The sequence below is a fragment of the Neoarius graeffei genome, chromosome 6 (genome assembly GCF_027579695.1).
Source record: "Neoarius graeffei isolate fNeoGra1 chromosome 6, fNeoGra1.pri, whole genome shotgun sequence".
NCBI lineage: Eukaryota > Metazoa > Chordata > Actinopteri > Siluriformes > Ariidae > Neoarius > Neoarius graeffei.
The window spans coordinates 75,711,220-75,728,724 of NC_083574.1; the positions used below are offsets into that span (position 1 = coordinate 75,711,220).

At 41.1% G+C, this 17,505-nt stretch overlaps 1 protein-coding gene across 4 annotated transcripts in view; it reads left to right on the forward strand.

The window, feature by feature from the left end:
* si (sucrase-isomaltase) overlaps window positions 1–17,505 on the forward strand; it is a 484,577-nt gene that overhangs the window by 88,154 nt on the left and 378,918 nt on the right. For all 4 annotated transcript variants that reach the window (XR_009654900.1, XR_009654901.1, XM_060924052.1 and 1 more), the window contains 3 exons: window positions 3,615–3,766; window positions 13,094–13,265; window positions 13,544–13,643. Coding sequence is in view for 2 of the 4 variants with exons in the window: in XM_060924052.1 (XP_060780035.1) it covers window positions 3,615–3,766; window positions 13,094–13,265; window positions 13,544–13,643 (424 nt within the window). In the remaining 2 variants the exon portion in view is untranslated. The remainder of the gene's footprint in view (window positions 1–3,614; window positions 3,767–13,093; window positions 13,266–13,543; window positions 13,644–17,505) is intronic.

Genomic DNA, 17,505 nt, shown 5'->3' on the forward strand with positions numbered 1-17,505 from the left:
AAAGCTTCTCCATGATGATATCCATATTGCGGTTCAAGTTCTGAATAGCCACAGTCTGAGTGCCGACAGCTCTGCCCACCACTTCAATCATGTTGGGCAGCTTTATGGGGCTTTGAACAGCTGTCACCATTTTCCAATTTCCTCGATAAACCAGGGCAATGCCTAATCCAATCAGCAAAAGTCCTGTAATCATGGTTCTGAATAGCTAGATGTCTTCAATGTCCTCCACAGAAAGAACCGCCAGGCACATGACCCGCCACCGCTCCCACGCATCCATCGTGTAGCCAGCTGCGAACGTTCTGGCAGGACAGGCTGGTTCCCCCGAACCCAGGCTTCTCGTCGAGAAGATTGTGTCAATTGCGTGAAGAGACCAGTTTATCAATTCCATGTTTTTTTAGTTTGGAGAGCAGTGCGGAGAGAGTCTCTCAAAAGTATAGACACTAGACAGATGAGACAGCAGAAGCAAAAGCAGGAAAGATAAGGGAAGGGAGAGGCAGAGAATGCAACCTCCTCCTGCAAGAGCACGGAGCAGAAAAATATACAGCTTGGACCAATAATCTTGCACAATGGTAGTCTGCTTGCAAGATGTTAGATCATGTGATCTTCCACTGCAGGACGTTTTCCCATCTTGGCCATGCCCTTTGCTGTCCCAGCCCCACCATCCTGCTGGCCTGGACTTCCTCCACACCTGCTCAGACTTCTTCCTGGATGAGCTGCTCCCACTCCTTGCCTTGGGCTCTATCAGCTCTGGTAGTCGGGACATAGCCGATGCCTGCCCACCCTACTGCAATGGACCCCACCAGCATCCTCTGCCTCAGGCGTGACTCTGCCACTTCCAACAATCTGGCTGCACTCCACTTCCTGCCTGTCTGAACCTGGATGCCAGCTGTTGCTACCTTTGGATCTCTGGATTCTCTGTACTGCAGAGCTTCCTGAGTCCGTGACACCATGAATTCCTCAGTGAGGCCACTGACTGGGAGCTGTAGGTGTTAGTGGTGCCATACAGACCAGCACTGCTCAGGCTGCACAGGAGTCCAAGCCACCTCCTCAAGTAGCTGCTGATCTTCCTTTTGAGGGACTCGACCATGGAGATTGGTACTGTGTATGTCAGCAGGGGCCACAGGATTCAGGGAAGCACCGAATGCTTGTAAATCCAGGCCTTGAACCTCCCTGGCAAACTGATTTGTCCACCTTGGTGAGCCAAGTCCCAAACTCCTCGCTGGTCCTTCTAATGGATGCAGTGCTTTTCAGGCTGCAGTCAAATATTTTCCTGAGGCTCCTGACTGGCTGCTCCATAATGGACGGGATGGTGGTTCCAGCGATTGAGAACCAGAACTTATCCGCTACTCTCCCCTTCTTTAGCACGAGATATCTGGATTTTGTTGGCTTGAAGCTCATTCTTGCCCAGGAGATGAGTTTCTCTAGGCCTTGAAGGATCCACCTGCTGCCTGCGACTGATGATGTAGTCACGGTCAGCTCATCCATGAAGGCTCTTATAGGTGGTTGACAGAATCTAGATTTAGTCAAGGGACCTCTGCATTCAGGCTCTGCTGACTTGACTACCAATGTTCATGGCAAGGGCAAAAAAAAAAAAAAAACAACTGAAATTGTACAGCCTGTTGTAATTCCCTTCTCAAGCCGATGCCAGTCTGATGTGCCAGACCCAGCAGTGACTCTTAACCTGAAGTTGCTGTAAGAGTCCAGGATAAGGTCCTTAATTTTCCTGGGAACATGGTGCCGAAGCAGGGCAAGCTCGACGAATTTGTGTGGCATTGATCCATATGCATTTGGAGGTCCAGCCACAGAACACTTGGGTATCCCTTTCCTTCTCTGGTCTCTCTGATGAGTTGAGTGACCACACCAGTGTGCTCCAAACAGCCAGGCACTCCAGGGATCCCACCCCTCTGAACCGCCATGTCAATATTCCCATTCTTCAGAAAGAACTCGGTCAGTCGACACAATACTGAAAAATATCTTTCCTTCCACACTCGGCAGCGAAATGGACCTGAACTGACTGACTGGTTGTTGAGTTCTCCTCTTTAGGAATCCAGACCCCCTCAGCACACCTCCACTGGTTGGCCACTCTTCCCCTGTGCCAGATCACCCTTAGAATTTTCCACAAGTGACGGAGGAGCTGTGGGCAATGCTTGTACTCAGTGTACGAGACTCCACTTGGACCTGGGGCAGAGGCTGATCTTGCTCCTCTGATGACTTCCTGAACCTCCATCCAGCTGGGCTCCTTCATGATGAACTCCACTGATGGTGGTAATGGCCTTATGAGGGCCACACAATGTTCAAGCTCCTGGTTCCACTCTGGATCACAAATGGTAGAGTGCAGAAAGGTGTTTATCTCTTCTGCTGAGCACATGAGACTGCCACTGTGCTTGTCCCCCAATAGTTTCTTGGTGAAAGCGAATGGGTTGGAAATGAACACAGCACACTTTCTTGCCCTTTCTCTTCCCTGTCTCCTGTGCCACTCAGCCCTGCATAGTGTCATGAGCTTCTTCCTTAAGATTTTACAGAGCTCGGTGAGTGGTTGCTTCTCCTCCTCACTGGCCACTTTGTGCTGCTTTTTCAGGGTGCAGAGCTCTTTCCTCAGCTGGTATATCTTGGTGGACCAATGGTTCATTACATAGGGAGGCTGAGTGTTGTTTCTTTCGATATGGCCAAACCTTTCTGCTCCATTGATAACTATGATGGATGTCATAGCCTTGAGCCGGCAATCCACTCCTCCCATAGCTACTGGCTCTAAGATCTTTCATATATCTGCTTCGAACTGTAACCACAGGGTCTTGTTGTTAGCTGGAGACCACTTGATCCGCTTCTGTGGGACTGCTGTGCATGGGTTGGAAGGTTTCCCTGCCTGGAGGGACTGGGCTCTGTGGGGTGTTTCCTGGTCTGGCTCCTCCTGCATCTCACCAGGACCATGTCCTGTGTGCTGCAGCTCATTCTCCTGCTCCCTGCACTTCATCCTAGCCTGATGTATTCTGAGGCCTCACAGGTTCTTGCAGACTTTACTGCAGGTGCATCTTTCACTCGTCATCAAATTTCCGTTCCGATTCAATATCTTTGCATCTGTCTTAGTGGGGTTCTCATCCGTGTATGTGTATATATATATATATATATATATATATATATATATATATATATATATATATATATATATATGAGAGAGAGAGAAACTTTGATTACATTTGGCATGGATCCAAATATTATCAGTTTATATGCTGATATCAAACATAATTCCATACACATTCTACATTCAGCCACTTATTTTTGAGAATTTCCCAATGACAGATGGACTGACAGAATGATGGAAAATTGGCAAATATTACTTTCTGAGTCAGAAAGCTTAGTCAAGGAAGCAATTTTACAATAAGAACTCAGTCAAACACCTGTACTTAGAAGACAGTTGTGTTGTACTTCTTTCCAAGTGCTTAGTCTTTTTCTAAAGAGTTCCCAAATGCTGTCAAAAAGCTGATTACCTAGGCAGCCTGTGCACAAGTGTACATTTAAAGTGGCATGCTAACTATATTGTGTGTGTTTAATGTTAAGTTGTATCCTATAACCAATAATTTGCCTGTGCCTGCTTTATACCTTGTTCTATACTGTAGATCAGTGATGCAAATAAAGCCCGGTTTGAAGTTCCTCATGAACACATCCAGTCTCTGTCCAGCTCTCTGAATGGACCCCCTAAATATGAGTTTGAGCTTCTCAAAAGTCCATTTGGAATCAGAGTCCGTAGAGCATTCAACAAAAAGGTCCTGTAAGTAGTTTGTAGTTCTCTCTCTCTCTCTCTCTCTCTCTCTCTGTGTGTCTTTGAATTTTGTGTTATGTTACTGTGTTTTAGCCTTTTAATTATTCTGTTATTGTGAAGCACTTTGTGACTGTTTTGTCTGGGAAAAGCGCTATATACAGTGGGGCAAAAAAATATTTAGTCAGCCACCAATTGTGCAAGTTCTCCCACTTAAAAAGATGAGAGAGGCCTGTAATTTTCATCATAGGTACACTTCAACTATGAGAGACAGAATGGGGGGAAAGAATCCAGGAAATCACATTGTAGGATTTTTAATGAATTAATTGGTAAATTCCTCGGTAAAATAAGCATTTGGTCACCTACAAACAAGCAAGATTTCTGGCTCTCACAGACCTGTAACTTCTTCTTTAAGAGGCTCCTCTGTCCTCCACTCATTACCTGTATTAATGGCACCTGTTTGAACTCATTATCAGTATAAAAGACACCTGTCCACAACCTCAAACAGTCACACTCCAAACTCCACTATGGCCAAGACCAAAGAGCTGTCAAAGGACACCAGAAACAAAATTGTAGACCTGCACCAGGCTGGGAAGACTGAATCTGCAATAGGTAAGCAGCTTGGTGTGAAGAAATCAACTGTGGGAGCAATTATTAGAAAATGGAAGACATACAAGACCACTGATAATCTCCCTCGATCTGGGGCTCCACGCAAGATCTCACCCCATGGGGTCAAAATGATCACAAGAACGGTGAGCAAAAATCCTAGAACCACATGGGGGGACCTAGTGAATGACCTGCAGAGAGCTGGGACCAAAGTAACAAAGGCTACCATCAGTAACACACTATGCCGCCAGGGACTCAAATCCTGCAGTGCCAGACGTGTCCCCCTGCTTAAGCCAGTACATGTCCAGGCCCATCTGAAGTTTGCTAGAGAGCATTTGGATGATCCAGAAGAGGATTGGGAGAATGTTATATGGTCAGATGAAACCAAAATAGAACTTTTTGGTAAAAACTCAACTTGTCGTGTTTGGAGGAGAAAGAATGCTGAGTTGCATCCAAAGAACACCATACCTACTGTGAAGCATGGGGGTGGAAACATCATGCTTTGGGGCTGTTTTTCTGCAAAGGGACCAGAACAATTGATCCGTCTAAAGGAAAGAATGAATGGGGCCATGTATTGTGAGATTTTGAGTGAAAATCTTCTTCCATCAGCAAGAGCATTGAAGATAAAACGTGGCTGGGTCTTTCAGCATGACAATGATCCCAAACACACCGCCCAGGCAACGAAGGAGTGGCTTCGTAAGAAGCATTTCAAACTCCTGGAGTGGCCTAGCCAGTCTCCAGATCTCAACCCCATAGAAAATCTTTGGAGGGAGTTGAAAGTCCCTGTTGCCCAGCGACAGCCCCAAAACATCACTGCTCTAGAGGAGATCTGCATGGAGGAATGGGCCAAAATACCAGCAACAGTGTGTGAAAACCTTGTGAAGACTTACAGAAAACGTTTGACCTCTGTCATTGCCAACAAAGGGTATATAACAAAGTATTGAGATGAACTTTTGTTATTGACCAAATACTTATTTTCCACCATAATTTGCAAATAAATTCTTTAAAAATCAGACAATGTGATTTTCTGGATTTATTTTTCTCATTTTGTCTCTCATAGTTGAGGTATACCTATGATGAAAATTACAGGCCTCTCTCATCTTTTTAAGTAGGAGAACTTGCACAATTGGTGACTGACTAAATACTTTTTTGCCCCACTGTAAATAAATTTTACTTACTTTACTTTGAATCAAATTTATGTCCAGAAAGCCATGGTTGCATGTTTGGTATCCCGTCATCAACTGCATCTTCTGAAAACACAAATTTCTCAAGACCCTCAATGCAACAAAGAACTACTAACTCTATCACATGACCAGTCTCATGATCCTTATCCTTGTTCACAATCTCTGGGATTTTGAATAATTTCACCTGTTCACAATCACATACTTCTATAAATAACTCTTTCATTCAGTCTTTGCAAAGTCTTGCTCCTGGTTTTCACTCGTGAAAGATACTAAACTCTTTGGCCATATTTGTGCACCTGTAATGTAGTTTTCACCCCAGAATTCTGTCTTTACCTAGTTTAGTTTCTTTGCTGTTTGTCTTGTTGTCTCTGAATTAGGGTTTTGACTTTACTTTCTCCTCAGCCACACTATTACTGAGAATATTTTGTCTTTACCATCATCTATATTTTGTCTTGTAAGTTGTGAGTTCAGGACTATTATTGGAATCAATAAATCCAGAGTTTTAATTGGTCAAACAAAATCTCATTATTTTGGTTGTACTCCAGCATCTACCACTGTGTTTATTTGGACACCTGATCATCTGTGTGATGCCCTTGCTTGTGCAGCTGCTGGATTTATATTGTATTCTTCTGCAGATTTTTTTTCCTCTTTCCCCTAGTTGATTTTCTTGCCACTGGCAGATTCTGTGTGTTCATTTGGTTGGCTGCACAGTAGGTCTTCTGATTCACATTTGTTTTCGCTCATGGAGTTTGACCTGGGCTGTCATTTAGATTTCTGGAGATAGTATTTTGTCAAGTCTGCCAAGTGTCACCTATGGACTTGGGTCTTGACTGGGAAGTGACTTTTATCTTGTCTGTTCTGATATTGATCATGAAATATCTCATCTCATTATCTCTAGCCGCTTTATCCTTCTACAGGGTCGCAGGCAAGCTGGAGCCTATCCCAGCTGACTACGGGCGAAAGGCGGGGTACACCCTGGACAAGTCGCCAGGTCATCACAGGGCTGACACATAGACACAGACAACCACTCACACTCACATTCACACCTACGGTCAATTTAGAGTCACCAGGTAACCTAACCTGCATGTCTTTGGACTGTGGGGGAAACCGGAGCACCCGGAGGAAACCCACGCGGACACGGGGAGAACATGCAAACTCCACACAGAAAGGCCCTCGCCGGCCCCGGGGCTCGAACCCAAGACCTTCTTGCTGTGAGGTGACAGCGCTAACCACTACACCACCGTGCCGCCCATCATGAAATATACAATGTAATATAAAATGATTAGGATTATCAACAATACTCTGCTTCCTTGAAGAACACATTTTGCACATTAAATAGTCTCTTAGAAAATCAACTATTTGTAAGCATAGAGAAATAAATTTCATGTCCCTATAGTGGCCTAATGTGGATATAATATCAGCATAAAAAAATTCACATGAATGAATCTCAGTTGTGTTTTGTCATTGAATTATCAGTCTCCTAAACCATCAAAGACCTGCAGAAATTACTGGGTTGCATCAGTTTCTACAGATGGTTCATTTGTGGACAAGCTATTCAATTAATCAAGAAAACATTCACTGCTGCATCTAATCTAAAGTGTCCTGGTTTATTACTCCTTTTCTGAACTCCCATTCCTAATTTACCTCACAATTCTGGATAAGCTGCAGGTCTCAGTAAGCCTAATGTTGGGAATTCATCCTCAAACTAATGAGTAAGTAGAATCAATTAACAGGCCACTTCTGCTTTGTGTTCCATGTGCATGTTTGACAGTTAGGCTTATTTTTATATGTCTTATTTCCATTTTTTTTTATCAAAAATATATTTGAGTTTTGCACCCATTTTTGCATGGGTTTCTTCTGGGTCATTCAGTTTGTGTACATGATGCACTACAATTGACAGACATCCCATCTGGGGTGTATTCCCACCTTGTGCCCAGTGTTCCCTGAAATGTCTCTTGATCCGCCATAACCCTAAACAAGAGAAATCAGCATTTTTTTTCCTTTTCATGCTGTATTCCTGTCACTACAGACTCTTTATATTTGTGTTTTTACTCTTTTACATGCTGCTGTTTTTTATTCTCAATTGCATATCCCATTGGAAGTCCCTTTCACAATTTGTCAGTTTTAATTTTATATGCATGAGAACACATATGCAGTCTTGAGATTACCTGTGATTCATTGCTTTTGACTACTCCATGTCAAGAGATAATGACAGTACTTAGCTATCATTAATGTCATACTTCTGTATTTCACAACTGGTCTGGCTCATTTTTTATGTTCTAAGCTCATTATTATGCATTATTTTAAAATAATAGCATGGTTTATTTGACAGCGGCATGCCAGTCAGTGCCAGACTAAGAGATGCCATGATTATAGCTATGTCACTCACATGCACATTTACACACACACACACACACACACACACACACACACACACACAGAGAGTCATTAGAGGAGTCACTGATTCCAAAACCAGCCAAAAGATATACGACGCCCTCCACAATTATTGGCACCCCTAGTTAAGATGTGTTAAAAGCCTTAAAATAAATTCAATTTTTATTGCAGAAGGATAATCTCACACTGAAAATTAGATTAGATTAGATAGAACTTTATTGATCCCTTTGGGTGGGTTCCCTCAGGGAAATTAAAATTCCAGTAGCATTATTACAGGATAAACAGAGAATAGAAATGGAGAAAAACTTCTAGATAAATTAAATTAGGTATTTGCATCTACAAATATAAAAAAGAATAAAATTAATATAAGGGGAAGGGGAAAAAAAGGCCAACAGAAGAGGTATTGCACATTATATTGCACATTGTCCAGTATTGTTTATTGTCAGGCTAGGCTACGGCACTAAATTGTAGAAAAATGTAACCTTTAACTAAAGTGAATAAAAAAAAAATCCCTGACTAAGAAATAATTATTTTTCATAAAATCACCTGTTCCACAATTATTGGCACCCATAACAATTCCTAGAAAATAAATGTGATTGAAGCATTTCTGCCATTTCTACTGTAGTTTATGAGGTTGATCAGAGTATCTAGGAACCTTTAATTAGTAATTCATCACATCCTGTTTCCCTGGGGTATAAATATGATGTGACACAGAGGCCTATTTCTCTTATCCACTCTTCAACATGGGAAAGACAAGAGAACACACCATTCAAGTAAGGCAGATGTGTGTTGACCTTCATAAGTCAGGCAATGGCTACAAGAAAATAGCCACTCGCCTACACCTGCCCATATCTACAGTCAGAGGAATCATCAAAAAGTTTAAAACAACTGGAACAGTGGCAAACAAGCCTGGACGAGGATGCAAGTTTATCTTGCCACTACGTACAGTGAGGAGGATAGTAAGAGAAGTAAAAAGTTCTCCAAAGCTCACTGTTAGAGAATTGCATCAAAGAGTAGCATCTTGGGGTCACAAAGTCTCCATAACAACCATCAGGTGCTATCTACATGCCAACAAGCTGTTTGGGAGGCATGCATGGAAAAAGCCTTTTCTCACTTATAAGCATAAACGTAAACGTCTGGAGTTTGCTAAGTGGTACTGGGACTTCAACTGGGACCATGTGCTTTGGTCAGATGAGACCAAGATAGAGCGTTTTGGCAACAAACACTCTAATACATCACAAAAGATGAGTATGCAGAAAAGCACCTCATGCCCACTGTGAAGTATGGGGGAGGATCAGTGATGCTGTGGGCCTGTTTCTCTTCCAAAGGACCCAGGAACCTTGTTAGGGTGCATGGCATCATGAACTCTTTTAAATACCAGGACATTTTAAATCAAAATCTGGTGGTCTCTGCCCGAAAGCTGAAGATGGGTCTTCACTGGGTCTTTCAGCAAGATAATGACCCTAAACATGTGGCCAAATCTACACAAAAATGGTTCACCAGACACAAAATCAAGCTCCTCCCATGGCCATCTCAGTCCCCAGACCTCAACCCAGTTGAAAACATGTAGGGTGAGCTGAAGAGGAGAGTGCATAGGAGAGGACCCAGAACTCTGGACGATTTAGAGAGATTGTGCAAAGAGGAATGGTTGAAGATCCCTCTCTCTGTATTCTCCCATCTTGTGAAATGTTATAGGAGAATATTAAGTACTGTCTTGTTGGCAAAAGGGGTTTGTACAAAGTATTAGCATTGGGGTACCAATAATTGTGGCGCACACAATTTCATGTAAAAGAATTATTTCTTAATGTGGGATTTTTTTTCCCTCTGAATAAATGCACTTGAATTAAAGGTTTGATTTTTCTCTTTTTTTTTTGCATTGTTGTCCTATATTTTTTTTATAAAAAGAATTTACTAGAAGCCTAAGAACATATCTTAATGAGGGGTGCCAATAATTGTGGAGGGTGCTGTAAAGCTTAATTATCAATGCACTTTCGGCACACTTAAAAGCACTGTGTTGTTTAGTAATGCTGCTGTATGTAAGACTTGTATGTAAATCTAAAGTTATTTACAATGATTATACAATGACTACTTTGAACTTCAGTAATAATTTGTCATGTTTGCTGGTCATGGTTTTGGTGATAATGGTGGCATATATAGTGTGTGTGTATAATTAGTTCGGAATTCTACCTTACTTATCAAATTATATGATTTTAATGAGCTGGGTCCACAAGTCCAGGAGTTAACTAACAAGAACTTTGTTCCCCATTATTTATCAAATCATAATATTGAATATAAATCTATTAGTTAAAACTGAGTAATCCTTGTATGATTCTAGCACATTAGCTGTGTGTTGTGTGCTGGTCTCCCTAATGTGTTTTTTTTTTTTAAGAAAATGTGAATTTGCTAATGTGCCTAAGTATAATTAAAGTATCTCCATAGCAAAGCACACTTTAATTAATGAATCTTTCTCCATAACAATGACTAAACCCTAAATAAATTAAAGCTAGCTTTAATATGCTTTGTCAGATTACTAATTAAATTGTTTGCTTTAAAGGAGAACAAAAACTTTGTACCATTTATTTGAAAATATTTTACACATACTTTGATTTTACGAACTCATTTTCATATCTGATGTTTCAGTACACTGGAAGTATTTTTTTTAATTCTTTTTTTTCTTTCTGGGCTTTCAAGGACTAGTACGAGTATATATGTCTATGTGCAGTTAGATATATGTATGATGGTGTAGTATTCACAAACTTTTGGCCATATCCAAAAGATAAAACATTTAAATATATTGGAGAATAAAAACTTATTGAAATAAGTACAGTACCAATAGCAATGTCTTTCACTTGTGACCACATACTCAAGTGGGTAGCCTATATGTGGTTCCTGGTATGTCACGTGCATCCTCTGACCATTCTAGTCAACCTGAGTGGACCATGAAGCCTGGCAGTTCTCCACTCACTTGTAGACCTTTTGTTATTCTTCCTTTTGTTCTGTATTGCCAGGGCAATTTCTTTTGGAACTAGTTGAGGCTTGGACTCACGAGTTTTTGTTTGTAACACATCCTGATGGCACACCTGACCAGACAATACTAGACACCACTCATATATTTTAAATATAATACTATCAAGTCTGACAATCACTCAACATGTTAATACACATATTAAGGGTGAAAATCATTCAGCATTCTGATACTGCTCTTTACTGAGCAGGAAGAGAAGAAACACTCAAGGGTCTGGTATTGTTGAAGATAAGAATTCCTTAGTCTTAATGCTGCACTATACTGAGGGTGAGGATCACTCAAACTCAGCACAGAGCATATAGATTGTGATGAATTCACGTTCAGTCTGTAAAATCTCACAAAGTTAGACAGTGAACTTTATGCCATCATTTCAAAAATGCTAATGCCAGTTCTAACTCACTCCTCTTAGTATCTCCCAAGAGTGTGGCATCGTATTTCTTGGAAGAAAGCATCTTTTTCAGCTCTGTCACTTCCACATATCACTTGATCACCCTCATTGGACACAGTGAGCCTGGGCATATTCTTATCTGCAAGAGCAGATAGGTTGATTGTTTTATTGATATACTATAGTGTCAGTACCTTTGGCAGAAATACATTTAGTCACACTGTTTAATGATTGAACTCTGAATCAACAGGCAGTGTATTCTGGCTGATAACACATGCAGTTCTCAAAAATGGCAGATGTAATATGTGTATTAACATGTTGAGCGATTGTCAGACTTGATAGTATTGTATTTGCAATATGAGTGGTGTCTAGTATTGTCTGGTCAGGTGTGCCATCAGGATGTCTCTCATCTCATCTCATTATCTCTAGCCGCTTTATCCTGTTCTGCAGGGTCGCAGGCAAGCTGGAGCCTATCCCAGCTGACTACGGGCGAAAGGCGGGGTACACCCTGGACAAGTCGCCAGGTCATCACAGGGCTGACACACAGACACAGACAACAATTCACACTCACATTCATACCTACGGTCAATTTAGAGTCACCAGTTAACCTAGCCTGCATGTCTTTGGACTGTGGGGGAAACCGGAGCACCCAGAGGAAACCCATGCGGACACGGGGAGAACATGCAAACTCCGGACAGAAAGGCCCTCGCCGGCCACGGGGCTCGAACCCGGACCTTCTTGCTGTGAGGCGACAGCGCTAACCACTACACCACCGTGCTGCCCCATCAGGATGTGTTACAAACAAAAACTCGTGAGTCCAAGCCTCAACTAGTTCCAAAAGAAATTGCCCTGGCAATACAGAACAAAAGGAAGAATAACAAAAGGTCTACAAGTGAGTGGAGAACTGCCAGGCTTCATAGTTCACTCAGGTTGACTAGAATGGTCAGAGGATGCACATGACATATTACAATATTTCAAGGTAGTCTTAACACCATGCTGCAGCATATTTAGTGCAACTGCTGGGCAGTGCTCCTGCTTTACCTTAGACTTTGATAATGAGTTACCAACATTTTTGGCAAAGAAGAATTTGCTAAATATGGGATAACTCAACACTCCACTTTTTATGAAACTTGGCAGTTAAAGATTGGCAAAAGACCACACAATGTGTTCAGTTGTTCACTGACAATTTTCAGTGAACCTGTGCACACTGTAGCTTCAGATTCTTGTTCTTGGATGACAGGAGTGGAACCAGGTTGTTGTTCTGCTGTTTTAACCCCCTCAATGGTTCAACATGTGCATGCTGAGATGCTATTCTGTTCACCACAGTTAAAGTAAAGAGAGTTATTTGAGTTACCATAGCCATCCAGCTAGAACCAGTCTGGCCATTGTCCTCTGATATCTTTCATCAACAAGGGTCTTATACCATTCTGTGTAAATGCTTGTGACTGCTGAATGTGAAAATCCCAGGAGATCAGCCATTTCTGAAACATACAAACCAGCCCAACTGATCATTACAACCATTCCATGGTCAAAGCCACTGATATAATATTTCGCCCCATTGTGATATGAACCTTAACTGAAGCTCTTGACCTGTATCTGCCACATTTGTGCATTGCTGTGCTGCCACATGAGGAAAATGTATATATAGAAATGCAATCCCTCATTTCATTTACAAAATGTTCCTCAATTTTGTTAGAAGCTTCCTAGACATCAACTTTCTCTTTTGATCTCTCTCTCTCTCTTAGCTTTGATACCAGTATTGGACCACTGGTTTTTGCTAACCAGTACCTACAGCTCTCTGCCAAACTCTCCTCGAATAACATTTATGGACTTGGTGAGCATGTTCACAAGAAATTTCGACATGATATTGACTGGAAGACATGGCCTATATTTACACGAGATGCCTTTCCAAATGGTGTAAGTGGACAACATACTCAGAATAACGTCCTACAATTAGCAGTCCAACACTCTTTACTGACCTCAATCAGAAATGTAGTTTTTGTTTGAACTGAAATAAGCTTCCTTGTATTTACTTTAATCATTGTTCTTGTATTACTTAGCAACATTAGTCTTGAGCTCCAGTGCAAAACTAAACAGGCAAACATTCCTAGGCAGATAGATTTCATCTGGAGTAAGGGGACCTAGTATTTGTGTTTGTTTGTTTTTCAGTTGCATTATCTCTGTTTTTTTCTCAGGGTAATCACAACCTTTATGGTCACTACCCCTTTTTCATGTGCTTGGAGGATGAAAGTGGCAAATCCTTTGGTGTTTTCCTCATGAACAGCAATGCTATGGGTAAACAAATATCAAAACTCTCATGCACTATAATCAATTTAAAAGCCTACAATATTTACAAAATTATATGTTTATTAGTATTTTGAATAGTGACCCATAAAAAAGCAGCCCACTGTAGAGCAGGGTCCATTGTTTCAAGTTCCTGTTACTTTTTCAATTTGAATACTGTTTATATTATCATTATTATTCAAGAATGGTTGTGTAAAACTGAGACAAACCTATGTTTATTTGTGTATGAAATCTCTGTATAAAATTGAAACTCTACCTAAGTATCTTATTTACACCCTAGGCATCCTGTGGGTAGCGGAAACAAAATTATATTCCTCATGCAATTTTTCCATTTATTTATTTATCTGCAATACACTGGCTATCTGTCCAGGGTGTACCTGGCCTCTTGCCCAATGTCCATTGGGATTGGCCAGGGTGTACCCTGCCTCTTGCCCAATGTCAGCTGGGATTGGCTCTAGCCTGCTTGTGACCCACAATAGATAAGTGGTATAGGAAATGTGAAAGAATGAATGAAGTCAGGTACATAAATATTTGGACAGTGACAGAGTTATTGCTATTTTAGTTATGTTCCACAGAACATTGTGGTGGAAAAATGTAATAAGACTTGAGGCTGTTAGGAAAAAAACAGACAGATTGTATTAATCCCCTTGCAAGAGGACTTCTCTGAAAAGGGGGGGCCCACACAGCATTTCACCCAGAGAAGCAACCTTTGAATTCATACCCTGTTTTATACAGCTTAGCATGAACTTGCATAACAGATATTCCCCTGTTTATCTCCTCTCACGGCCAGAGGGCTATCCTCTGCTATCTTTATCTCTGCTACATATGCAAGCTTATGATAACCTTGTAAAATACAACAGTGTAACACAAAACAACATTCTTCCTCTTATATAAACATCAGTGTCTCTGAAGCTTACTTTCTAAAGATCACTAAAGTCATAAATTCTCTAAACATATTTTTTCCTCTACACAATCCCTCTTTCATCAATTCTTTGATAACTATAATAAAGCAAAAGGCTTTCCCGAATACATATTTTCTTTTCTCATTTCTCCTATACATATTTTCAACAGACACTTCATTAACAAGGAAATGGAAATGATTATACTGCTGTTTTTGTAAGACAAAAGCATCTCTACACAAATGGCAAATGAACAGATTGGAAAATATGCTGATTCACATGATATAAATCAAATATAACGATTGTGTTATTTCTTCAGCCAACAATAAACCTAAGTGAAAATATATATCATTCATAATCATCCACATTCACGAGGGGGTCCTCCCATACAGCCTCTGGATTCATCTTCATCTGGTAATCTTGGCATGCATCATCTTCATCACCATATCTCTCAAGCATCATCAGATGGAGAAACACTGATAGGTGCTGTTAGGAGGTGACACTTCACTATTCTTGACATATTTTGGTGCTCTGAGTTCAGGCACGCCCTTTCACATTCTCCCCACCTCACCCAAAACTCTGTGACACCCCACTAGCCTCACCTACTCACTGTTCTCTTTCTCTTTAATCTCCAATGGTTCCTCTTCATCCTCCTTTGTTCCTCCTAGCAGTGTAATCGCCAATCGCCAGGCTTCAAATCACATAGTGGTCTGGACATGCGTCCTTCACCTGTTTGTAAGTGATTTTGAGAGCAGAGAAGAGATCCATAAAATAATGCAACATTTAATCTTCACACAAAACAGTTAGGGCTTGTGGTTTAGGCCCTGGGCCCATGCTAGTATTGGGTGGCTTACCAAACAGAATTTCCAACAGGCTGAGATTGTTTTTTGCTCTCACATGCATTCTCATTTGAAACAGCCAATAGGGAGGGCCTTTACCCAATTCAGGCCCATATCTTAACAACATTTGGCAAATTTGTTCTTCAATGTGCCATTCTCTTTTTGTACTGCACCGGCACTTGCCAGGTGATAGGCACAGTGGTGTCATTATTATTATTATTTTTTTTTCACAAACATTTTGGGAGAAAATCTAAAACCCCTTTGTGAACCAATACTTAGCTATATAGCTCATCATTCCCCTTTTGATACATGGTCCTGCCCATATATTAACTTAGCAAACATGGGGAAATAAATGGGGAGGCAGGGCATTCCCACATGACCTGGCCTAGTATCAGGACCATATCGCACCCCATTGCTATTTACACAACCAGCTTTTTTCCAGCTTTGCTTGTCCTTCTGTCCAAACAATCGATGAGAAATCAGGATGTATGACATCAGTATTACTACAACAGCATGGGGGTAAGTTACAACTAGTTGCATATTATTGTCTTGTCACAGTGGGATTACCACTATGTCTCAGAGCTGTTGTTACAGCTGAAAAGGCCGTAGTAGCCTTACAAAACATAGTGGGCTATTCAGACTTAATATTATTGGTTCCACATGCTGTCTCTACTCTTCTCTTAGAATTAAAAAAAAATCTCATCTGTCAGCAACTTTCTGGCTCAAATACAGTGGTGCTTGAAAGTTTGTGAACCCTTTAGAATGTTTTATATTTCTACATAAATATGACCAGAAACATCAGATTTTTATACAAGTCCTAAAAGTAGATAAAGAGAACCCAGTTAAACAAATTAGACAAAAATTATACTTAGTCATTTATTTATTGAGGAAAATGATCCAATAGTACATATCTGTGAGTGGCAAAGGTATGTGAACCTTCGCTTTCAGTATCTGGCGTGACCCCCTTGTGCAGCAATAACTGCAACTAAACATTTCCAGTAACTGTTGATCAGTCCTGCACACTGGCTTGGAGGAATTTTAGGCCATTTCTCCATACAGAACAGCTTCAACTCTGGGATGTTGGTGGGTTTCCTCACATGAACTGCTCGCTTCAGGTCCTTCCACAACATTCTGATTGGATTAACATGAGGACTTTGACTTGGCCATTCCAAAACATTCACTTTATTCTTTTTTAACCAGTCTTTGGTAGAACAACTTGTGTGCTTAGGGTTGTTGTCTTGCTGCATGACTCACCATCTCTTGAGATTCAGTTCATGGACAGATGTCCTGACATTTTCCTTTAGAATTCACTGGTATAATTCAGAATTCATTGTTCCATCAATGATGGCAAGTTGTCCTGGCCCAGATGCAGCAAAATGGGCCCAAACCATGATACTACCACCACCATGTTTCACAGATGGGATAAAGTTCTTATACTGGAATGCAGCGTTTTCCTTTCTCCAAACATAACACTTCTCATTTAAACCAAAAAGTTCTATTTTGGTCTCATCCGTCCACAAAACATTTTTCCAATAGCCTCCTGGCTTGTCCACGTGATCTTTAATAAACTGCAGGCAAGCAGCAATGTTCTTTTTGGAGAGCAGTGGCTTTCTCCTTGCAACCCTGCCATGCGCACCATTGTTGTTCAGTGTTCTCCTGATGGTGGACTCATGAACATTAACATTAGCCAATATGAGAGAGGCCTTCAGTTGCTTAGAAGTTACCCTGGGGTCCTTTGTGACCTTGCCGACTATTACACCCTTTGCTCTTGGAGTGATCTTTGTTGGTCGACCCCTCCTGGGGAGGGTAACAATGGTCTTGAATTTCCTCCATTTGTATACAAGCTGTCTGACTGTGGATTGGTGGAGTCCAAACTCTGGAGATGGTTTTGTAACCTTTTCCAGCCTGATGAGCATCAACAATGCTTTTTCTGAGGTCCTCAAAACTCTCCTTTGTTCATGCCATGATACATTTCCACAAACATGTGAAGATCAGACTTTGCTAGATCCCTGTTCTTTAAATAAAACAGTGTGCCCACTCACATCTGATTGTCATCCTATTGATTGAAAACACCTGCCTCTAATTTCACCTTCAAATTAACTGCTAATCCTAGAG